General features: G+C 49.2%; 1 protein-coding gene across 5 annotated transcripts in view; it reads left to right on the forward strand.

Moving 5' to 3' along the window:
* FYCO1 (FYVE and coiled-coil domain autophagy adaptor 1) overlaps positions 1–25,070 on the forward strand; it is a 73,646-nt gene that overhangs the window by 12,386 nt on the left and 36,190 nt on the right. For all 5 annotated transcript variants that reach the window (XM_038566669.1, XM_038566673.1, XM_038566670.1 and 2 more), the window contains exons 3-13: positions 2,073–2,179; positions 3,712–3,837; positions 7,390–7,496; positions 8,968–9,111; positions 11,528–11,618; positions 12,598–14,967; positions 16,254–16,346; positions 17,034–17,152; positions 19,543–19,710; positions 22,464–22,613; positions 23,384–23,595. In XM_038566669.1, the coding sequence (XP_038422597.1) occupies positions 2,073–2,179; positions 3,712–3,837; positions 7,390–7,496; positions 8,968–9,111; positions 11,528–11,618; positions 12,598–14,967; positions 16,254–16,346; positions 17,034–17,152; positions 19,543–19,710; positions 22,464–22,613; positions 23,384–23,595 (3,687 nt within the window). The remainder of the gene's footprint in view (positions 1–2,072; positions 2,180–3,711; positions 3,838–7,389; positions 7,497–8,967; positions 9,112–11,527; positions 11,619–12,597; positions 14,968–16,253; positions 16,347–17,033; positions 17,153–19,542; positions 19,711–22,463; positions 22,614–23,383; positions 23,596–25,070) is intronic.

Genomic DNA, 25,070 nt, shown 5'->3' on the forward strand with positions numbered 1-25,070 from the left:
TGAGCCACCCAGGTGTCCACTGGTTTGGTTTTTTTTCTTAAGTCTACACACACACACACACACACACACACACACGGAGGAAGTCAAATGACAATCTCTGCAAATCTGAGTTCACCACTGGTCTTGAGAAGCAGCCACAAAGGAGACCATTTTTTTTGTGCATGTCGGCCTTTGGTTCTCCAGAATGACTTTGGGACCCAGATGTCTTTATTGGGAGGGAAGAGAGAGGACCCCCTGCTAGCACTTCTGATCCAGGGAGGAGGACAGGCATTGGCATTTGTTCAGATGGACCTTCCACCCTTTGTCCTGGCTGGTCTGGTCATCCTCGACTTCCCAGGGCCATCTCAGTGTCCTATACTCAGCCTGCAGAGTGCTTTGAGACACCACTTTCTCAAGACCCTTCCCTTGCAGCTGTTGGTAATTGTCTTCAACGGCACATAATAATCTCCACCATGTAGCATGGGAGTGGTGTATCCCTAACTGAGGTACCTCGGGCAGTACATAGCCTTCATGCCTCTGCAGAATAGCCCACTCATCCTCCTGTGACAGCAGTGATGAAGGCTTTGGGGTCAGCTCCTGGCCCTGCCTTTTAACTCTGGAAGATGTTGGACAAGTTTCATCACCTTTCTAAGGTCCCGTTGCTTCCTTCATGTGCTAGATCAGCTTGATGATGACACCCACTTCCCAAGATTGTTGGCAGACATAAATATATAATTCACATAATGTATAATTCATATAAATATACATGCAAATGTAGAATTCACATAAAACTAAGATTATTCATAAGTAATGCATTTGGATTACCAGAGATTGAAACTTAGAACTTCATATTTCATACCCAAGGCTCCTCCTTTCAAAATTTCAGGAATTCTCAGATCAGGTTGTGAGCATTAACCCTGCCTGAGAGTGGGGGAGGAAGGCCGTGTGTCTTCCCTTGTGCCTGGCCCCCCAGCTCTCAATGCCAGCTGTAGCAGATGCTTCTAGAGTATCAGTGTCGATTAAATTTTAGCAGCTCAGGCTCAGCTTCAGTGCTGGACAGGTCTGCTTTCCAGGCATGGTTCTAAAGAGCAGGGGCTGTGGGCTTCTCTTCGTTATGAGCCATCAGAGAGGAAGATGATTTTTGTCCAGCCTGCCCCAACCATCTCAACGGGGGTACTTTTCCCAGTATCTACACCAAATACTGCCATTCCTCTGTGCCACAGCAGAGGCTGCGAGTGAAAGTAAAGGTGGTTTTCCCTCTTTTCTGCAATAGGAGGTCAATTGTCTTAGAAGTGGAGAGGTGGGCGCTGGAGTCAGAAAGCCCTGGAGAAACCAGGCTTCTCATTCCAGCTCTGCTGTATGTAGCCCATGGTCTTTGGCCAAATGCTCCAACCTCTCTGGGAATTCCTTATCTGCCAAAGGGGATGGTAATATCAGCCCCCATCATTCTCAAGTTGTACAACCCCACCCCTGCCCCATTTTAACAATACTGAAATTGAGATCATCTTAAAACCTTTTGCGTGTTGAATTGTTGAAATAAAACAATTCAGGTCTCTCTTTGCTGTTGAATGAGAAAGACATGCAAAGACCTGCCCCCTGGATGGGCACCCAGCTCACAGAAGCAGGTGTCACTGTTTTCATTCTTGGGATTGTTCTCATTACTCTTATTTGCATATTCTGGGTCTTCCTGAAGCTGAGACAACCTGTACTGAGTAGTCAGGTTATAATGAAAGAACGACAAGAAACAGCCAGCATGAAGGATAAAGCTCTCTGGATGTCACTATGAGGGGCCTGCTGAGTGATTCAGGCACGTAGCAAACCTTCGTTGACCAAATACTGCATGCATATTATAAGGCCTTCATGGTGGGCCTTCAGGGAGGACCAAGGAATGTGCCCGGTCAGGGAGCGCTTGTAGAGTACCTGTGGGCCCTGTGGACTGCCTTCAGAGTTAGCATTCCTCCTTCCAGGGTTACACACCATTTTCTGCTTCCCAGGGGCTCTGCCATCATTGACTGCTTACTCCTCGTGCTTCCCAGGATGATTCTGCTTCTCTCTCTGAGGCCAGTTACGTGTTCCTGTTTGTTGTCTTAAAGATGCTGTGACAGAGCTGAGCAAAGAATTCAAAGAAGCAGGGGAGCCCATTACGGACGACAGCACCAGCCTGCATAAATTTTCTTACAAACTTGAGTATCTCCTGCAAGTAAGTGACTCTTGTACTGCATTGATTACTGCTCTGTTCTCTTGTTTTCCTCTCGGTGATTCATCAGCATTCAGGATGTGGTTCAGACAGCTCCGAGGAGCCATTAGGCCCTCCTGCTTTAGACAGAAGGTCGGAGCAGTCCCCCATTGCTTGGAGCTTGAGCCTCCAAGTGTGAGCCTTTGGAGAATCAGAGCATTGCCCCTTAGGAAGGCTGTGCGCATCAAGAACATTCTTTAGAGATTTAGGTCATCCTAAGGCAGTTCACAGGTCACTGGATAGCGGGGATCTTAACTTTGGGGCAGCCACATATCCCTCTGAGAGTCTTGTAGCAACTGTGAGGGAGATCTCTCCCCAAACAGACACGCATATGCATGCACCCATTCTCCAGGAATGTGTGGACCCTCTGAAGATTATCCAGAAGCCCCAGTTTTAGAGCCTTGCTGCTCAAAGTGGAGTCTGCAGACCAGTAGCAAAAGCATCACCTGGGAGCAGGTGAAAAATGTATTCTCGGTGTCCATCCTGACCTGCTGAATCAGGATCTCTTGAGATCAGCCCAGGAAGTTTTTTTTTCAGCATGCGCACAGTGTAATGCTTATGTATGTTAGGTTCGAGAAGCACAGATCTACAGAACTCTACAGATGTGGAAGAATACAATCACAGGAGGCAGGGAGGAAACAGACTAAAATGTTAACAGAAGTTATCTTAGAGAGCAGGTATTAGGCATTAGCATTTTTTCCATCTTTCATTTTATCCACATTTTCTCACAGTGTATGTATCTGACTTCCATAACCAGAAAAAACACTATAAAATATTACATAGTAGAAAGACACACATTTATCCTTCTGAACACCTTCAGTTTGCAACGTCACATCCCAGCAAGGTCCAGCTAGAGAATGAGCACCTGCTGGAGACAATGCCCCAATGTGTTGAGAGACTCATCTTTCACACACCTTTCCGGTTACTTCTGTTTTACACTAGGAAATGATTTGTGGACTTTTTTTTGTTTTTAGTCAGCCCATTTTGGTTTTGGATTTGAAATGACTCATGGTTGGCATTAATTTGAATTTATTACATAGATATTAAACAAGTGTTGAAACTTGAGTTGAGTAGCCAGGGTAGGATGTCACAAACTCATTTTGCTAAGTTGAGACCAAGTTAACAGTCTTTGTGGTGCTCTCAAGACTTTTCTCTTGGTTGTCTCCATCCTGTGTGAACAGCCCCTTTGGTGATCTTCCACCCAGTTCAATGCACAGAGATCCTTTCAAGGGATAGTCTTTCCAGGGGCTGTTACTCCTGAATTCCACTAGCTGTGTGACCCCAAGCCAGCTACGTAATCCCTCCCAGCCTCAGTCCCCTCATCTGTAAATTAGGGGTTGAAACACCCACATTTGCCAGTCAGTAAAAATGGTGCCAATAAAGGGCCTTGTCCAGGACTGGGTAACTAGGAAGCTGTTGCTGTTATTGATCATTTAAATGGCAGGATGAACAGCTGCAAGTCTGGTCCTCTTCTCTCTGTCCCTTTCTCTCCGCAGTTCGATCAGAAGGAGAAGGCTACCCTTCTGGGCAATAGGAAGGACTACTGGGATTACTTCTGTGCCTGCCTGGCCAAGGTGAAAGGAGCCAATGATGGGATCCGATTTGTCAAGTCGATTCCTGAGGTAAGCAGAGCAGCCAAGGACCTCACACCTTCCTCTCACTGCCTTAAGCATCTCTTGCCCGGACCTCTGCTTCAGACAGCCCCATGAGGAGGTGGGGGTGGAAGGCTGATGAAGCCTCTCCCTTCCCCGCCTCCTTCCCTACTCCAGCCTAGTACCTCTGGCAGTGAAGAACCATGCACACTTAGGAGTGAGTAAACCCCTAGATTTGAGGTGGGAAGCCTAAAGGGGTTCTACATTTCATCTTTCTTCTCGGTATCTCATCAGTATATCTAGAGTCATTTTAAAGCCAGCAGCCATGCTCCTTGGCCGGCCTCCCACAGAGGCCACAGAGTCAGGTGCTCTGAGATCTCTTCCCAATCCCTACCAGCTGGAGCCAGATGGGTTTCTTCTTACAGAGAATGACAGCATTTGATGCACTGGCAGTAAGGGCCAAGCATTTTCCACCCTCTGACATCTGAGAAATTGAGGAAAGACCTTGGCTGTGAAGAGTTTGCTGCTTGGATTTCTTTAACGTCCAAGCAGCACCACAGTCTTACGAGATCTTGCCTGGTGGGATGGTTGGGTCCCTGGTATAAAGCATTTTGATGTGTCAGAAACCTGGAGAAGGAGCAGCCCGGGTGGCTCAGCAGTATAGCGCCGCCTTCAGCCCAGGGCATGGTCCTTGAGACCCGGGATCGAGTTCCACGTCGGGCTCCCTGCATGGAGCCTGCTTCTCCCTCTGCCTGTGTCTCTGCCTCTCTCTCTCTGTGTGTGTGTGTGTGTGTCTCATGAATAAATAAATAGAATCTTGAAAAAAAAAAAAAATAGAAGAAACCTGGAGAGGGATCTTATTGTCTCCTCTCCAAAAGCCTGGAAGAAGTTCTTGGTGTCACTGTGCTGTCTTCCACTCCTGAAAGCAACAAAGGCCTTTGACCTTATGGCTTCAGACAACTGAAGTCTGGAAATAAGTTTAACTTAGTCCTCATGGCCCAGGGTTACAAAATGCTTAAATCTACTTTTTGGGTAATGGGCAAACCTTTAGACAGTCCAAGGCCAGGGAAACTGACTTCTCAAAGCAGAAAGCATCCTCTGCTTGCACAGATATTGCTGGTTTCCCAGTGGATACATGGGCTCTGCTTTCCAAGGGCTCCAGTTGTCTCTTCCCTTTTGAAGGCTCTGCTCTCTGGGGCGCCCTTGGGTGGAATGGCTTAGAGTGGCATTGGGCCATGGAGCTGCTGGCTTAACTGTAATGATCAAGTGTTGTCCAGGCTGCCAAGCCAGAAAGCAAAAGTTAATGGATAAGAAACATTGCTGGGCCCCTCAGGCCCTCTTGGGGTGGGAGGCAACCTTTTGGGCTAAAATAGTCTAAAGCCATAATCAGCCACTTATAGAGGTTCAGAATAAGCTCAGCCAAAGCTGCGCGTCTTCCCCTCCAGATCCTCAACAGGGTCTGAACCAGGGTGCAGCTTGGCGTCGGGCTGTCAGCACAGTGGCCTGGCTGGAAGCAGAATCCACTCTCGTGCAGCCTGCAGACTTCCTGCCCTTTGCTGCCATTGGATAGCTTCCTGGAGTAGTGCAGATGAGTTTGGGCCAGATGCTAAACATTTAAGGAGTTAGGTCACGAACCTAGACCCATGATCTCAGAACATAAAAAATTAAAAAGCTGGGCAGTGTTTTCACTCACAGTACAAGAGAACTATTGTTTGTCTCCCTAAAGGATGTTTCAAGATACCTCTTAAAATAAATAGCTCCATTTATATATACATAAATAAAATCAAGTTGATTAATAGGGCTAATTAAAAATATAGCTTCAAATATTTGTCACTGAAAAAGTCTTAATGTTCAAAATGCTGTTACAGTGGCCATTTTGCTCATAAGGATATGCTCATCCCTTGGGAGCTCATGGACATGGGCTGTCTTGTGAGGTTCTTATTACATTCTGCAGGGCCTATTTGTGGATGTGTCCATCTGACCAACACACTTGGCTTCACAATGCCTTGCTCAGCTGTTCTGGGCTGCCCTGAGTTTTCTGGGTGTCATCACTGACTACCCCGTTTGCCCTCACTTATCAATGGAAAAACTTTTTGGATTTGGGGCTGTCATCACGATCCTCCCCTGGGCATCTGTCAGATGTCAGATCTCAGACATGCTACGGTGGTTTTTATAAAGCCAGTTTGTCAGGCTGCCACCCACCTTCACTTCTAGGTATCCTGACCATGCCCTGGACTCAGAAAGCACACACAGAGACGGCTTATAACCATTCTACGTCATGACATTTCACACCTTTTTATTTTTTAGAGCGACCTCCTGCTGTAGTATCATTTCCTTGAGTCAGCAGTAGGAAGACCTACAGCTCTGAGCTGAAAGGTGCTATATGCTGGGATGTTTACACCTTCACTAATAGGTCAATGCTTGAGGCTGTACCACACGTTTCCTGTCTCAGTCCAGTGCCATGATTGGTTTCTCGATAATACGGGGTGTTAGGACCATCTGTCCCCGGGGCCCCACTACCAACTTAAAACATTTCTAACCTTTGAAGGGCTGAGAAGAGTATGGGTCTTTAACTCATCTGACCCAGACTCTGAACCTGACAGAGCTGGTAGGTTGAGAGGTTTTGAATTCCTGCCCCCTGATCTTGACCCTCTGGGGCTGAAAAATTGAGAATGAATCCTGTTTGGCAAGCTGGTTGTGTGTGCCCCTAGCCAGCAGAGCCCTGCTTTGGCAGTCTCAGGGGGGTGTCTCTGGCCAGTACATCCCGCCTCCCTCCCAAGAAGCATCCAGAAATCTCTTTAGAAGCCATGTTTTGGCACAGTGGGGGTGAGGTTTCAATGGCAGGCCTGCACCTAGACCCTCCTGTGTTGTCCAGCTCAGACTTCCTGAAACAGAACCACCCCCATTTTTTCTCTACCCTGGTGTGACCAGGCCATCTAGCGACACCCTGCTCTCTCTCACCACCTAGGTACTATCTAACTAGGCACAGTGAGCTGGTATATCTTAAATCCAACCAGGAAAGGATGGACACATAACAGGTTTTATGAGAATACTGAGGAGGCCCTCATACATCATCCATCAGAACTTCTTAAAAGTCCCCCTGATTGCATCCCTGCCTTTTGGTTCCCTCACACCCCTCTCGCACAGGGGGTCCAGCCAAGCCCCTGGCCTCTTCCCCTGTGCCTCTTCTCCCAGCACCTCAGACACAAGCCCAGACATTAGCCAGACTGAGACCATCTCTTGCTCAAGCTCACTTCTGGTGTGAGGAGCCCTTCTTTTACCTGCCAAGTTTTACTCTAAATATTCCAAATTAAATCAGTTTCACATGTGACTCAAAATCCAGCGCTTCTGATGGAGCAGGGGAAGGAGGGTGACATTCCTGGAGCACCCACAGATGTGTCAGAGCCTCTTGTGAACAGATCTGCCCTGACCTGTTCACTAGAGTCTACAGACTATTCTCAAATGGCGGACTGCAAGAAGTCAGCCTGCTTTAGGCCTCACCCTGTGAGCCGACATGAGGCCAGGGCTATACTTGGAGTTAGGCCAACAGGTCTTTGCTCCAATATCATCTACTTTTTCTAGCTCCGAACATCTTTGGGAAAAGGAAGGGCATTCATTCGCTACTCCTTGATGCACCAGAGGTTGGCAGACACCTTACAGCAGTGCTTCATGAACACCAAGGTGACCAGGTAAATGCATGGCAATGCTGGAGTTTCCCCTGTGAACTCGGGTGCCCACATCAGTACCAGGGAGCACCCCACAGGGGAGCCCCATAGCAGTCCCTGGTGCACGTGGGGCGGTGGCACTGCATGTTCACAGGTAAAGAGATGAAGCTCAGAGGGGCCGAGTGCCTTTCTTGAGGCCCCACTGATGCTTGGTCACAAAGCAGGAGCTTGGATCCAGGTCTCTGAGATCTGCTGCCTACTGGTTTTCCCTAGCAGGTGGCATGCCCTTGATGCCAGCCCTCATGTGTGGATAGGCACCCCCCCCGGCCACCTGGAGCCAATGGCTGCAGAGCCTTGGCCTCCTCAGCAGAATCAGCTGTGGGGTTTTTAACATCTCTAAGGCCAGGGCCTCACCTGAGACCCCGAGTCGATGCCTGTTGGGTGTGTCTGGGCTTGGTGGACATTGTGGCAGGCAGCCAGATTGGAGCCCAGGTCATCGGTGGGGTCAGCCTTTGTGGGGCTGGTGCTAATGTCTGGGCAGGGAAAGGGACCGAGCATGGAAACAGGGTGTCCCAAGAGGAGCTGCAGCTCAGGCCCCTATCAGCTGAACCTCTTTGGGTCCCCCAGCCCCCTTTTCCAGTGCTGCCTCCCCTCTCCCTAGAAGAGTCTTCCAGTTAAACAAAGAATCACTTGTGGAGTTAAAAAACAAAAAACAAACAAACAAAAAAAAAACTGTTTGGGGGAGAAAATACCGTGTTTCATTTTGTCACCTGTAAAATTGATTTGCATAAAGACCTATTCCTCTTACGTGTGACAGACTCTGGATTCTTGTGAGTTGAGAACTTTCACACATTTGATCTGAAGGTTATTTTATTCTAGATGTATAGTGAGAACTGTCACAAGCAGCTTGACTTCCAGCATGCCGCATTTCACAGGCCAGCCAAGTAGCTCTTTATACTTAGCAGTGTTACCTCGCTTAATTCTTGCTGCTTCATGTGGAGTGCAACAACTGGCACCTCGTAGTGCAGCTGTTTTGCTTCTTGGCTTTAAAATTGGTGTCTGAAAAAAATAAATAAATAAATAAATAAAATAAAATTGGTGTCTGGACAGAACTTAGCCACGAGCTCAGCATCCTGTATTGAATCCTCTAGAAAGAACAGAAGGGGTGCTGGCCCCTATAACTGCCCCTTTCCTGGCAAATAATTGAGACTTAAGTTTTCTTGTCTCCTTTTTGGGGACTAGATATGATGTAAACAAGAGATGAATGAGCATTTAGTTCATTTCAGTGATTTCCTTGAAGAAGAGCAAATTTATTTGAGAGTTGAGTGCTCTTCCAGTGAAAATCAAATTGGGGTGGGTGGGTGTGTGCTCACCTGCCTGTCTGTCTGAATTTTAACTCATTGGTAACCGGAGTTAGAATTTGATAAAGCAGAGCCATATCAAATTTACTCTTTCCGTATCTTTATTATGTTTGTCATCAATCCCTTTCCTGCAGTGACTGGTACTATGCGAGAAGCCCCTTCCTGAAACCAAAGCTGAGCTCCGACATTGTGGGCCAGCTCTATGAGTTGACCGAGGTTCAGTTTGACCTAGCATCGAGAGGCTATGACTTGGACGCCGCCTGGCCCACCTTTGCCAGGTATTTTGAGGAATTGCTTGGGGGAAAAGACGGGAAAGAAATGTTTGAAGTTCTGAAGGTTGAAGTTCAGTCACTCAGTAAATTACATAAAGCCTTGCAGCTCTTCTGCCTGCTAATTTTCTAGACACTGGTGAGTCCTGACCAACGATAACATCTGAAGTCTCCAACCCGAAACTCTCTAACTCTCCTAATCAGCCAGCTGGTATGAGTCAGTGGAGATGCATATGCAAAACCTGAGGTTTTTGAGTGTGTTAAGGGACTTAACTGGGTGGCCAGCCAGGGAGCTGGTGGGCTTTTTCCTGGTTGTGTTCTTGCAGGGTTACCATAGAGGCCTTGCAGGCAATAGAGAGGGAACTACAGCTCACCCACGGAAGGGTTGCTGGGAAAGCACGCTCACCTGCCACCAAGAGGGAAGTGAGAGGGGACAGGCTCAGACAATGGGGGACTTCCCACAGCCACCCAGCACAGCCAAGGTGCCAGACTCAAGTTTAACTCCAGTCCAGCATTTTTTTTTTTTTTTTTTGAGAGAGAGAGGGAGAGACGGGGAGAGGGCTTGCATATGCGCACGTGGGTACTGTGTACTTCCTAAAGTCAAGGACACCCTCTTATGTATAATCGCAGGGCAATTTTTAAGATCAGGAAATTAACATGGATACAATGCCACTGTCGTACAGCCCTATTCAGATTTTAAGAAGTATCCCAATAACGTCTTTTATAATCCAGGAGCCAGCCTAGGAACATATGCTGTAGTTAATGCCATGTCTTTCTGGTCTCCTTGAATTTGGAACAGTTTCTCATTCTTTGTCTTTCACAGTGTACATATTTTTTAAAAGCATTGGCCAGTTACTTTGTAAAATGTTCCTTCATGGGAGTTTGTCTAACATCTCCCCATTGTTATATTCAGGATAAACATTTCTGGGGGGAGTACCCAGATGTTGTGTCATCCTCAGCACATTATGTCCGGAGACACTTGATGTTGATTTGTTTCATTACCAGGGTTATTGACCATGACCATTAGGTTAAGGTGGCATTTGCCAGATTTCTATAAAGTTATTGTCTCTTGCTTTGTAATCAGTATGTTTCTTATGGGAAGACATGTTAAGATTAGGTTGTTACCTCATTTTTTCCTTATTATGTATGTATGTATTTTTGTGAGCTCTGTGCCCAATGTGAGGCTTGAATTCACAACCCCGAGATCAAGAGTTGCATGCTCTGCTAATGAGCCAGCGAGGGCCCTTATGTATTTATTTCTTTACTTATTCATTATAGCAGAGTTGACTCATGGGTTCTTATTTTGGTCAGTGGGTTATAATCTGTCACTGTAATAATTTCTTTTGAGGCCTAAACTGTTCATATTTGGCCAGCAGAAGCCCCTTCAAGCTGGTTCTTTTGGGTTGGTGTTTTGTTTCGTTTTTGGCTGTTGTTATGTCTGATACCATTTGTTTAGGAAATAAAAGATTACAGATCCAAATAAGGCCCCACGCTACTCTCATGCTATTTAGTTCCCATCTAGAAGTAATCACAGCCTTATAGTTGACACCGCTCATTTCCAAATATTTTTGTGTTTTACTATGTGCGTATCCATAAATATGTCATAGATGTATAGTTTTGTTTTATGTATTTATAAGTTTGGCATATATTGAATCATAAGTAGCTATCCTTTTGTAACTTGCTTTTGTCGTTTCATGTTTTAGAGATTTTTACCCTTGTTTGTCCATGGATTTCTATAGCTGTAGAGTGTGGGTTGACCAGCCATAGCCCACAGGGCGAGGGAGGGAAGGGGTCACATGGCTTTGCCCATTCATTTACATTTGTCTCCAGCTGCTCTCATGCTGCCACTGTAGTATGAGTTGTTGTGACAGAGACCATAAGGCTGGCAAAAATAAGATATGTCCTGTCTGGCCTTTCATCAAAAAAAGATTGCTGCCGCGTGGTGCGGGGCATTCCGTTGTACAACTAAACCCCATTTTATCTGCTTCCCTGTGGTGCACTACTTCCTTCGCTGCCACAGTGCTGTACTCAAGCACAGTGCCACCTTCACATATCAGACTGATGGCTACTTTTCCCTCACTAGCAGACAGACCGTGACAGGCACCAAAGGTTGAAGGAAAATTTAAACCCCAAATTGGGAAATAATATGTCCGCTCAGTTCTTCTTTGGCAGCAGGTGGAAAGGCCTTACATGTAAACTTGGCAGTGGAGCCCATCAGCTGCAAACAGGTGTACAAGTACCCATTGGTTATGAGCCTTTTTATGCTCTCTCTGAGACGGCCATGCCCCCTGTCACCACCCAGGTGACCTGTGATAACCAAGCCCTTGGTGCGTGTGAATGTGGTTGTGTGTGTGTGTGTGTGTGTGTGTGTGTGTGTGTGTGTTTCCTGCTCTGAGACAGGTTTGTCTGTTCTGTGGCCCCGCAGGAGGACGCTGGCCACTGGCTCTTCTGCTTATCTGTGGAAAGCCCCCAGCCGAAGCTCCAGCATGAGCAGTTTGGTGAGCAGCTACCTGCAGGTAATGCCAGAAAGCCCCAGGACATCGCCACTACAGTGTCAACCAGGGTGTGCCCTTGCCTCTTGCAGCTCAGATGTTCTCAGACACCTTTTGTTCTAACTAGAGTCATATAAATCCTCTGTTATACCCATTTATTTCCTAGAGTCCAGGTGTTTATAATGCAATAGAATTTAAATCTTTTAAAAATTAAATTCCGTTTGAAGCTTTTCAAGTATTTTGAAGGAAGCAAGTTGTCACTTGGGTTAAAAGCAGTAGAGTCAAAAGCTGACTATCACCCACCAGTTGTGTGACCCTGGGCAGACCACTCACCCTCTCAGAACTTCGACTCTCTCATCCAGAAAATGGGGCTCATAAAAGTCATTCTAGCTCAGAAGGTGATGGTGCAGATTGAGTGAAGAAGCACTTGAGGGCTTGATATCAGCAAGTAAGTGCTCCATAAATGTTCATGGGTGGGGTTAATTTTCTTAATTGTGTTATAAACGTGAGTGTATCATAGCTGCATATAGTTTTATAGGAAAGAACAGTGCAGCTAATCAAGACAAAATAAAAATAAGACAACATAAAAACAAATAGAAGCATTAAGAGTGGAGGATAAATTGAGCTTGATCCCTTTTTTGTGGTCACACCGCAATAGGAATTGTAGGTGCGGTGCAGTGGTGAACAGTGGTTTAAATTTAACTTCATGAATCTAAGCACCAATGTCCATTATGCTCCCAAAGCTGTAGGAGGCTGGATGGGACATGCAGGTTCTGAGAGCCTGGGAGAGCTCATGTGTATGGCATCATGGTTCTGGGATGTGCTCTGACCTCCTTTGGCAGATGCTTCCAGCAAAGTGCTTCTAGCCTTTTAAGTAGCTCAGGAGACTAGTCTCAGGCCCTCTCCTTACTATATTCTGACTTCTCTCTGACTCTAAAGCTTCTCCCGGTGGCCATGCAGCTTCTATCCAAGAGCCACTTTGTGTTTTGTTTCTCCTCCCCAGACTCAGGAGATGGCCTCTGGGTTTGACGTGAGCAGCCCCTTAAACAACGAGGCACTGGAGGGCTTTGATGAGATGCGGCTGGAGCTGGATCAGCTGGAAGTACGGGAAAAGCAGCTGCAGGAGCAAATGCAACAGCTGGACAGAGAGAACCAGGAGCTGAGGGCGGCTGTTAGCCTGCAGGAAGAGAAGCTGCAGATGGAGAGGGAGCGGGGGCGCACCGCTGCTGAGGACAACGCCCGCCTCACTCACATGATGGCCGAGCTCCAGAAGCAGTGGGAGATCACCCAGGCGACCCAGAGCACCGTGAAGGAGCTCCAGAAGTGTCTGCAAGCCCTGGAGCTGGGGGCAGCAGAGAAGGAGGAGGATTACCACTCGGCCCTGCGGCGGCTGGAGTCCATGCTGCAGCCTCTAGCGCAGGAGCTTGAGGCCACACGGGACTCGCTGGGCGGGAGGAGCCAGCATTCAGCTAATGTCCCCAAGCAGCCAGGCATGGCTGAGCAGAAGGCAGATATGGCACTGGACACACAGGGGCAGCAAGAGCTCCTCCCCAAGGACTCGGCCCTGGCAGTCCAGGAGCTGCAGGAGAAGCTTGGAGCCCTGGAAAGAGAGAGCACTGAGGTCCAGGAGCTCAACAGGCAGCAGAGTGCCCAGCTGGAGCAGCTGGCCAAGCAGCTGCAGCTGAAGGAGGAGGCCCGAGCCAGCCTGGAGCACCTGCTGAAAGAAATGGCCCCGCTCCGGGAGGAGCTGTCTGGGAAGGGGCAGGAGGCAGCCCAGCTCCAGCGACAGCTGCAGGATTCTCTCGCCCACTTGAGTTCCCTGGAGAAGGAGCTGGCAGAGGTAAGGCAGGAGGAGCGGCAGTGGCGGGAGGAGAAGGAGCTGCTGGAGCAGGAGGCCAGGTCCCTGGCACGGCAGCTCCAGCTCCAAGAGACCCAGCTGGCACAGCTGAGCCAGCATGTGAGTGACCTAGAGGAGCAGAGGAAGCAGCTCATCCGTGACAAAGACCACCTCAGCCAGAAGGTGGGGATGCTGGAGCAGCTTGCCGGGCAGCCAGGCACAGGTCTGCCCCCGGCTGGTGAGAAGTTTGAGGCCCCGGGCCTCCCAGATCCCACCCCACAGCCAGAGGAGGAGCCGAGAAGCCCACAGGAGGGACAGACAGGTGATACCCAGATGCGAGGCAGTAGTCGGGAGAAGGAGCTCCAGCAGGCCAACAAGGAGCTGGAGAAGGAGCTGCAGAATGTGCGTGAGACCAACAGGCTGCTTGAGGGCAAGCTGCAGGCCCTGCAGGCTGATTACCAGGCCCTGCAGCAGCGGGAGACAGCCATCCGGGGCTCCCTGGCCTCCCTGGAGTCCGAGCAGGCCAACATCCGGCACATGGGTGACCAGATGGAGGCAAGCCTCCTGGCTGTGAGGAAGGCCAAGGAGACCATGAGGGCCCACGTGGCAGAGAAGCAGGCCGCCCTGCAAAGCAAGGAGGCTGAGTGCTTGCAGCTGCAGGAGGAGGTGGAGAGGTGCCGGCAGCTAGCAGAGGCCCGGGAGAGGGAGCTCAGAGCTCTTGAGAGCCAGTGCCACCAGCAGACTCAGCTGATTGAAAGCCTCACGACAGAGAAAGGCCCACAGGGGCTCGGCCCACCCAAAGACAGTGCACCCCAGGAGCCAGCAGCCCAGCTGGCCCTGTGTCAGGCCCCAGCAGAGACCCAGCAGGGGGAGGCTGGGTACCTGCAGGCTGGGGTGATGGACCTTCAGGCTAAGCTCCAGGCAGCCCTGAATGACCAGGAGAGGGTTCAGAGCCAGTTGAGCATGGCTGAGGCCGCTCTGAGGGAGCACAGGGCCCTCGTGCAGCAGCTGAAGGAGCAGAACGAAGTCCTCAGGAGAGCCCATGGTCCAGAGCCCCTGCAGTGCTTGGAGTGTGAAGGGGCACCGCGGGAGGAGAGGGATGAGGAGGAGCAGTCCCAGGCAGAACACGGCACCCTGGAGGCTCAGCTAGAACATGCCGAGCCGCAGGAACAGCTGTCCAGGGCCAGCACGGGTGTGGACGAGCCAGGCGTCCGTATCTGCTCTCAGCTTGTGGAAAAACAGACAGAGGTGGCCCTGGCCCGTGCCGTCCAGGAGCTCCATGACACCAAAGAGGTGGCTTCGAGGGAGCGAGAGGGCCTGGAACAGCAAGTGGCAGGACTGCAGCGAGAGAGGGACAGCTTGCAGGAGAGGCTGAAGGTGGCGGAGGAGGTGGCCCGCTCCCTGCCCAGCCTCCAGGCCCAGCTGGCTCAGGCCGAGCAGCAGGCCCAGAGCCTCCAGGAGACCGCGCACGAGGAGTTCAATGCTCTCAAGTTCCAGCTGAGCACCGAGATCATGGACCACCAGAGCAGACTGAAGGTAGTCCTTGCCTTGACCCCCTCGGGCTGCGGGGATCCCCTGTGGTAGGGCCCAATGGGTCCAGAGAGGATAGGATGTGTCCTCAGCCACGTGGCATGTGAGAACCTAAGAATGTACAGCACCCTTCCCCCTACAGGGACACATTAGGGGCTCATGTCAGGAGCAATGCCATACTCAGAAGTCTAAACTCAGGGTGGTTGCAGACAGGTTTCGCTCATACAGAGTGGCTTTTTTTTTGTTTTGTTTTAAAGATTTTTATCTATTCATTCATGAGAGACAGAGAGAGAGAGACAGACAGAGACAGAGGTAGAAGCAGGCTCCCTACAGGGAGCCTGATGTGGGACTCAATCACGGGTCCCCAGGATCACACCTTGGGCCAAAGGTCCCCAGGATCACACCTTGGGCCAAAGGCAGGCGTTAAACTGCTGAGCCACCCAGGATCCCCAAGAGTGGCTTTTTAAAATCAGTAGCCAGCACCTTAAAGAGCAAGATGTTTACAAATTCATTTTGGGGGCTTCCTTTGAAACCTCAGGAGATCGTAAAGACTATACCCTCATTCCCACCCTACAGAAGTCACCAGGAGCTGGGCAGTGGCTGCCCCCTTTAAAGGAGGCACGGGTCACCTGGTTCTTTCATGTACATGCCCAGCCCCTCTAGGCCTGTGGGTTTGAGGCTCTGGCCCTGGCTTGTAGAACCTACTGCAGATACCAACAGCTCCTGCCTGCAAGTCCCATCTGTAGGTTTTCTATCCCTTCAGGTGCCATCCTGAGGGCAGGCACTGTTGCGGAAAGTGGCCTGGTGTGTTTTTGCAAAGCTCTTGAGGTAGACGGGCTTATGAGAACAGTGGGTACCATGTGCCTTTGGTACCTGCCGCACAAAGGAAAAGGGTTAAGGGTGGCTAAGGCGGAGAACACAAGCAGGATGGCCATGGGGCTTTGGTTTCTAGAGCTTATCACTTGCCCACTTGCACTGTAGTCTGTGTGCACTCACAGACACCATTACTGCATTTCTGCAGAGGAGGCTCCTGCACTGTGGCCCCCATCCTGTGCTACTCCACATGGCTTATAGGGCACTTGTCTCCTTGCAGAGATTAAATCCTAGGTTTGGGGACCAAACTAAGTTTCTTAGTAAACTTGAAAAGATGTCACCAGTGAAGCCCAAAGCTCATTGAATTTGGTGAAAAAGAGAGGGGTAGCTTGTTTTTACCCATATGGGGGGAATGGGGCTGGTGGGGGGGTCTCAACGCAACAACCCTACTTTCATGAGCCCTCTCTCATCATCTCCAGACTGCAAATGAAGAGTGCAGGAGCCTCCGGGACCAGCTGGAGGAGCGAGGCCGGCAGCTGCAGGCCTCTGAGGAGGCGGTGGAGGAGTTGAAGGTAGGCCCCAGGGAGTGTGCTGGTCTGCAGCCAGCCCCACCTGGCTAGAGGGGACTGGCATGTCCACCTCTGCCCAGTCATCCCCACCCCTGGTGCACAGGCCTATCAGGGAGAAGGGTCTGCTTTGGTTTTCACTGGACCCTTTAGGAGGGCTGCGTGCAAGACTCCTAATTCCCAAGCCAAAGCTCCTATCCAATCACCTCTGTGGGCATCCTGAGTGTACACATCTCAGCCCCTTCTGTTTCCTGGACACCCGGCTGGAGCCGCCAGATATGTTTCTCAGCCAGCTGTGTGGAAAGGAAACTGAGTTGTCCTTCTTAGCTGCTTCTGTAGGCATCCCTGAGTTGGTGGTCCAGAACCGAGGGGGTGCAAGGTGGGTGCTGCAATCACCATCTCCAGGGAACCCCACTCCCTGCCACCTGACCTCCACCCCTGCCCCAAGATTCTGATCCCCTCTGCCCCTTCAACCTCCACAGCCAGTTGCAATTAATACTTGAGCAATAGGATTACAGACAGGAGTGGCATCACATTCCACAAATACAGAACAAAGGTTCTCAGGCTCTTGAACTTAAAACAAAACCCCCTCCAGCGAGAAGTGACCTAGCCGGGTAGGGCAACCAGTCATTTTATGGCCTGCGGCACGGGCTCTCATCGCCTGAGTGTGTTCTCCCTGCTGTCCTGTGCCAGGCTGCCCAGGCCGATCTGGGAGAGCAGCTGAGCAGCACCAGCAAGCGCCTTTCCGAGTGCCAGGCTGCCATGCAGAAGAAGGATGAGGAGGGGGCCGCCCTGCGTGAGAGTTTGGACAGGTTAGTGATGTGATCTGCCCAAACGGTGGGCAGCCGAGGTTTCGGGGAAGGGGGTGTTTGGTGCAGTCATTTAAAAACTCAGCCACCATTGCAGATTACAGTCCTTTTGCAAGAAAAGCTACGGACTTGGAAGGCACTTTGCCAGAAGCATGCCACAGGCGGGGGAGGTGCATTGCCTTTCAGCCCCCTGCGGGCAGCTGCTCAGCCTTTCTTTTTTTTTTTTTTTTTTTTTTTAATAAATTTATTTTTTACTGGTGTTCAATTTACCAACATACAGAATAACACCCAGTACTCATCCTGTCAAGTGCCCCCCTCAGTGCCCGTCACCCATTCACCCCCACCCCCCGCCCTCCTCCCCTTCCACCACCCCTAGTTCATTTCAAATACCCACCATTTGCTTCAACGTGGATGGAACTGGAGGGTATTATGCTGAGTGAAGTAAGTCAATCGGAGAAGGACAAATATTATATGTGCTCAGCCTTTCTTGATGCTGGTTTCCTATGTCTGGCAGGGCATGTTTCTGCTTTAGAAGAGCTGACATGAAATAGAAGTTGGAATATAATACTGCTAATGATAACAGCAAACACTTAAATAATGCCCCAAATGAGCCAGGCACTGTTTTAAACACTTCACATCTATTTGTCCCTTTTATCCTCCTGACTGTCCTTTGAGGATGGAATTATTACCTGTCCCCATTTTATAGACAAGGAAAGTGAACCTCAGAGGAGCTAAGCCGTGTTCCCAGTGTCAGCACACAGGTGATGGCGGGAGGAGTGTGACCCCAGCCACTTGGCTCCAGAGTCTGTTTCCTCAACAGTAACCCTCAGAAGTACACGGACAGATAGTTCTGTGTCTGGTCTCCTGTCAGGTCCTGGGGTTTGTGTGTGTTTCCCTGCTGTGAGTTGTGACTCGCGCTCTCCCTGGTTTCCTTTGTGAAATGAGAAGCCGCAGGCCTGGGAATGATGGGGTCTCCCAGGTGCATGCCAAGGGTGAGCAAGTGTGTCCAGCACCAGGCCAGCTTGTCTTCCTGCAGACTCTGCTGCTGTGTCTGTGAAAAAAGAGCACATCGTGCCATCACCCTTCATCATGATTGTCCCAACTTTGGAGTATGTGCAGCCCGAAGACTTCCTGAAACCCCTTGTCTTCAGGCTGGAGGGCCACCTGGAGTTATGAGCATGAGCTCACCATTTGGTGCTGAGGTCAAGACAGTCCTGCCAGGGATATTGGAACCCAGTTACCTGTGCCCCCTGGCAAAGATTGGCACACTAAATTGTCCCAGGCCTTTACCTTTTCTGCCCATCCCTTATTGCCTCCTACCACCTGGCTTCTAGGGTGGGCCTAGGCTCAGCGGGAGATCCAGAGCATGTTGGGTATTCGGCAACCCAGATGAACATTTCTTCTCATCTGACTTCCAGAGTTCAAACACCATAGGGCTCTGGCTGCCCAGGTCATATTCATGTGACAATGTAAATAGCAAGAACGTCCTAAGTTGGTGGCATTTTTTTAAAAAAAATACTACAGCAGAACTTATTTGTAAGATCTCAGAGCAATTGTTTGAGCTGCTCAGTGTTGCATAATCTGTTGCCCTGGATTGGATTTTACTTTATTTATTGTGTGTGTGTGTGCGTGCATGCACATGCCTGTGTACACCCATAAGATCATTTAGGTGGACAATGTCTAGTAAACTACCTTCCAACAGCTGTAGACTGGATGTGGGAAGGCTGGATTGGAGCAAATTAATTAGTCTCTGCAGAGCCCTCTGTTTGTAATGGAGTTTTTATGAATGCCTTGCTGGACCTTGGGGTTTGTAGAGCATCCTTGGAACACAACTGTCCTTGGGGACAGGCGAGCAGCAAGGGGAGCAGGCAAAGGCAGGACTATGCTTTGGCCAGCCCCTCGGCCGTAAACTCAGATGAGGGAACAGAGCTCCTTACGCCTCTGGGCTGTCAGGTCAGTGGCTGGCAGTGCACGTTGAGTGCCTGCTGCATTCCAAGGACCTAGACCTATGCTTTCTGTCCCGACTCTGTTTTCCTCTGGCAAACCCCTGTCGCCAGGCCATGCATTGCACCCTTGGGCTCCTCCCCTAACCTCAGCCCCTGTCCCAAAACCAGTGGTGCAGAGTTCAACTCACCTGGGGTGCTCCTAGCAGCCTGAGGTCACCTGTTCTCCCAGAACACCTATTGTATTTGGTGTAGGGGGCAGTGTGTGAAGAGTTTGGGTGCATGAGGGGTGTTTTGAAGGCCAGGGGAATGAGCAACCTGTAAGTTGGTAGTGCTGAGGGGCGCTACCACTGGGAGTGGGGGGTAGGGAAAGGCTCAGATGGCAGCAGACCCTTCGTTAGCCCAGAGGCATGGGAGAAGCTGGAAGTAAACTTCTCACCTCTCCACCAGGACCCAGAAGGAACTTGAAAAAGCCACAACAAAAATCCAGGAGTATTACAACAAACTCTGCCAGGAGGTGACAAACCGGGAGAAGAATGACCAGAAGATGCTCGCGGACCTGGATGATCTGAACAGAACCAAGCAGTACCTGGAAGAACGTCTGATTGAACTGCTCAGGTGAGAGTTGGGACCCTCCCAACCCTCCCCACCTCCCGGGCTGGGGTTTCTCTTTAAAGAAAGCAGCTGGTCTTGAAAGGCCTCTCAAGAGCAAGTGTCTGCTTGTGTTCTGTTGTTGTGCACACTCCCCTATCCCCTCCCAGGCCCTGGGCAGCCTGGCACCAGTGGCTTTCATAGCTCCTACCAGTGCTCAACTGGGCTTGTGTTTTTGTACTGCTGTGTCACTGTTGTCAAAACCTGTGTGCTTAGCCACAGGTATGACAGTAAGTGATGTCTCGTATCTTCAGGAATCTCTCTGTTCCCTTATCCCTCTTTCATGAGTTCTTTTCCCTTCCTCCATCCCGCTTTCCCCATTAACAGGCCTCCCAAACTCCAGTGCCTGCAGGTAGCAAACCACCAATGCAAGTGTGTGAGTGGGGCCAGGAGGGCGCTCAGGAACTCGCAGGCATGCGCGCTCCGCTCCTGCCACTGGCTGCCACACAGGCAAAGGGCCCAACTTGCCAGGTTACCTCACCTCTGAAGAGAAGGTGGAAATCTACATTTTTATGTGAAATTGGCTTGCCTTTTCAGTGTTAGCAAGTTTTTTTAACTTTTTCTTATGGAAATTTTGAAATACACAAAAATAGGCTAGCATGGGGCACCCTGTGTACCTGCCACCCTCGTCAGTGACATTCACTTTGAAGCCAGTCTTGTCTCTTCCAGAGTCCCATCTCCCTCACCTCCCCAGATTATTTTCAAGCAAATTCCAGTGATTATCATTTCATCGACCAGTATTTCAGTATGTACCTCCCTAGGACAAGGACTCTCCATTTTGCACCACCACGGGATCATCATCATGCTTAAAAATTTACTTATTAAAAAAAAATTACTTATAGTTCATGATATCATCAAGCATCTGGTCGTTTCAGATTTTTCCATTTGCCTTATAATTTTTCTAATGAGGATCTAGATTAGATCCATACATTGTACAATGATATGTTAGATCTCTATTACTTAGTCTGCAATTTGACCATGATCTCTCTAATGTGTTTTTTTTCTTTGCAATTTACTTTTAAGGATGCTAGGTCATGCAGCTGGTGGAGTTTCCCACAGCCTGGGTTTTGTTGATTGCATCCCCAACGTGCCATTTAATGTGTTCTTCCAAACTTTGTATTTCCTATAAATTGTTAGTTAAAACCAGACCAGTGGTTCTACACTGTAACCGTACATGAGAATCATGATACCTGTGTCCAGACCCTACCTGGACCAACCCATTTAGAATTTCTGGGACTGGGGTCCAGGCATCAGTGAGCCAGAGTTGAAAACCACTGCTCTACTAAAGGCTTACTCAGACCCAGTTTCAAAATTTTCTCAAGAATGCTTCATAGAATTGGTTTATAGTTTGGGTCTTTTCTTTCCTTCAAGAGCCACATAGGATCTGATTTGCCCATTCTTTGTAATATTAGCGGCCATGGATGAGCAGTGCCTAAAGCTACTAATTCATTTGGGGTTGCAAAATGATAGTACTTGGAAGAGTAAAACCTCTGCCCATGTTTCATCAATTTGCAGACTTGGAATTCAGGACTTTTATGACCTCTGAACTCAGACCTCTTCCTGAGGTGTGTGATGGAAAAGTCCTGGTCCTCACAGCTCCCACATTCCAGGGTGTGAGTGCCTGGCCTTCTGGGGACAGAAGAGATGGACTGTGGACCAGCTGGTAGGACAGTGCTGGTCCAGGGCATGAGACATCCTGCTTCCTGACAACTTTGAGCATCCTTGAAGGGCCATCAATTCCTGGCTTTTGAAAATTTATTTACTTGAGAAAAAGAAATAACAGGGAGGAGGGGCAGAGGGGGAGGGAGAAGAGAGAAAGAATTCTAAGCAGACACAGCACTGAACACAGAGCCCAACATGGGGCTCGATCTCACGACCCTGGGATCATGACCTGAGCCGAAGCCAAGAGTTGGATGCTCAACCCACTGAGCACCCCAGGCACCCCTGTCCTGGCTTTTGTCTTTAAATGAAGAGTTTTATGGATTTGGAGTCCCTGATTCCTACTGGTGTCAATTTCTCTCAGGATCTTAGTGGCTCTGGTGTTGGTCTTCGGGACTGAGGTGTGGCCAGGGCTCCATCTAGGAAGGAATGAAACCTTCCCAAGTCAAAAGACATAAGCCTCGAAAATGACCATGGGCAGCAATACAGAAGCCTCTGTGCCCGTCCGCGCTGGTGCATCAGGTGTGTTCTGACACTGCCTGGCCTTTCTGAGAAGCCTTCGTCCTCCTTCAGTCTTGCTTCCTGGAGTGCATCCTGTCTCTCTGAGGAGAAAGGGAAACTGATGTCCCACCAGACTTTCAGGCAGGATGTCTTTGGTCTTCTCCAATGATCACTTGTTACTTAAATCGTTAAACGTAAAGGTTCCTGAACACTTGTAAGATTTGTGTGGGCAATACATTTGTGGTCATTGGGCTCTCAGCACGCAGGCTGTCATGTCATTGTGACAGCCTGTTACAGCTTAAATTCCAGGTGACCATGTGCACTGTCATTTGGACATCGGAGTGGTGTTGTGACCCTTGTGGGTGTATGTACCTCATGGGCCTCCTCTGCCTTCACCCGCATGCCATCAGCTGAGTCTGGGACTGACTTGGGGGGCAGATGAGTAAAGCAAATTTTCTGCCCATGTCTTCGGAAATTTGGAATCCGGCTTTGGAAATGAATCAGGGATGATCCTATTGTTTTCCTGGAATCTTCTCTTTTTCTAATTGGTTTTGTCTCAGGGACAAGGATGCTCTCTGGCAGAAGTCAGATGCCCTGGAATTCCAACAGAAGCTCAGTGCTGAGGAGAAGTGGCTCGGGGACACAGAGGCGAGCCACTGTCACGACTGCAAGCGAGAGTTCAGCTGGATGGTGCGGCGGCACCACTGCAGGTTAGCTGGTGGGACCCAGCACCAGAGCAGAGGCTCTGAAGCAGGCATTGCTGGCAGGCACGGGCCCCGCACTGTCTGTCTGAGAAGAGCACATTGCCATGTCTTAAGGAAACCAGGCGAGACGGTTTTATTAGGCAGGGTCCCGGCAGGACTTGGGGATCCCTGAAGAGGAAGAGAGTTTGATACAGGGTTTGATACAGGGGTATGCGCAGAGTCAAGGGGACCCACTGGGCTGTGAAGTACCCAGAGACCAGCAACCTTTGGCTTCCTTTAGCCCACAGGGACCGGAGGGCAAGTGGCATTACTGGAGCCCAGGGAGAGCAGCAGCTGAGGCTTGGCTGGGGGTGAACACAGACAGCAGAGACCCTACTAGGGCCCAAAGAAGGATGGGCAAAAATAAATCTCAGCTGGGGCCAAGGCATATGGAATATCATCAGCACAGGCCCATGTAGGTCTGTGGTCCATTAGAGCCTTAGCCCCTGAGGCATGGAATGTACCCCTGTGTTGCTGTGGCAGAGAAAGTGGGCTCAGCCACATACTTTATTCCCCTGCCTCCCAGAACCTTAGGAAATAAAACATTTTCTTCCACTGGCCTTATCAAGATGGCTCTATTGTAATCTTATCAGATTGGCAATAAGGCCTCACTCCTAAGTGGGGGTAGAGCCAGGTCTAGTAAGAGCTGTGTGGCATCTAGAGTCCGGTGCAGGTGTGGAGCAGATCACAGGACCTGAGGTGCATTGTCCTCATGACCCATGCTCATTTCACCCCAGGATCTGTGGCCGCGTCTTCTGTTACTACTGTTGCAACAACTACATACTGACCAAGCACAGTGGCAAGAAGGAGCGCTGCTGCCAAGCCTGCTTCCAGAAGTTCAGTGACGGCCCTGGCTCCCCTGATAGCGCCAGCTCGGGCACCAGCCAGGGGGAGCCCAGCCCTGCACTGTCACCAGCCCATGCTGGATCCCAGGCTGCCAGAGGCCAAGGTCAGGCTCCTGCCCTCTGTGTTCTTAGGTGCCACCCCCACCCCCACCACTACCCCAGTGTGGATAGTTAGTTGTAATGGGCTTAATTCAGGGTTTTCCAAACTTAGGCATTAAAGAGGTCTTAAAAATGTTTGTACTTATTTGAGACTTTCTTTTTTACGTAATTAAGTTTGAAAGAGAATTGAAAAAGGAATAACTTTCTCTTGATATGATTCAATATTATGTATTTAATGCAAGGTCTGTGTACCTCTTAACTCACAGGCTACCAGTGAAATGTACCCCACACCTTGTCTCCAGAGCCTCAGCCCTGATATACCCAACCCTACTACCAGAGTAACCAAAGACCAAGAGTTGTGTGTGTAAATGATCACATCCTTCACCTTCTACCACTAGCTCATGCTGTCTCTCAGTGACCATGGAGGATGTATTCTCCTTCATGTCCTTTCACTCTGCTCAGTAAGAGGAAGTGGGATCTGGTTCCTGCTGCACCTGCTCTGAGCAAAGTCCTGCAAAGCAGGCCAGACTGTCCTCTCATGGACTAGACTTGAATGTAGAATACCAAGGAGGCAAAGACAAGATGGCAGGAGCAGGAGCAAGTCTTGTCTTTGCTCAGCCACCTCCTGTAGCTGGTCCCTATGGACTCCTGCTTGGCCTCTGCTTGGATGCAGATCAGCCATCCTTCAGAAATACTCTTAGTTTGTCTTTTGTTTAACTGGATCATCAAGGAGGTTGACTGGCCCCATTATTAATATTTGGTATGAAGAACTGCTCAGGGATGGTGGAATGTACAGCATTCCTGTATCTTCTTCAAACCTATTTTTAATTCTTTTTTTTTTTTTTTTAGGTTTTGAGAGTTCTTTATACATTCTGGATAGAAGTTATTTTTCACATATGTGTTTTATAAATACCTTTTTCCCAACCAAAAAGCTCTTTTTACTTTCTTTCAAAGAGCAGAACTGTTCTTCAGAATGCAAAAGGTTGTCATTTTGATGAAGTACATTCCATTTTTTTCATCCATAAGGGTATGGATCAACTTTTTTCTTTTGGTATCCTATCTAGCTTTACTTAGCCCAAAGACCCAAAAATCTTCTCCTGTTTTCTTCTAGAAATTTCATAGTTTTAGGTCCGTGATCCATTTTCAGTTAAATTTTTATATATGCTACAAGCTTTGCATAGAGATTCACTTTTTTGCATATGGTTGTCCCAGTTCTAATACCATTGGTTGAAAAATCTGTTCTTGTCTCATAGAACTGCCTTTGCACCTTTGTCAAAAATCAATTGCCTTTACGTATGTGGGTCTGTATCTGAACTTTCTGTCTTATTCCATTAAATCAATGTGCCTTTTCTCTCATAAATACCACACCATTGAGATGATCACCATGGTTTTCTAATGAGTCTTTAAATCAGGTAGAGCAGGTCATCTAATTTTGTTCTTTATCAAAGTGTTAGCTATTCTAGGTTTTTTGCTTATCCAT

Source organism: Canis lupus, chromosome 20, assembly GCF_011100685.1.
Source record: "Canis lupus familiaris isolate Mischka breed German Shepherd chromosome 20, alternate assembly UU_Cfam_GSD_1.0, whole genome shotgun sequence".
Lineage (NCBI taxonomy): Eukaryota > Metazoa > Chordata > Mammalia > Carnivora > Canidae > Canis > Canis lupus.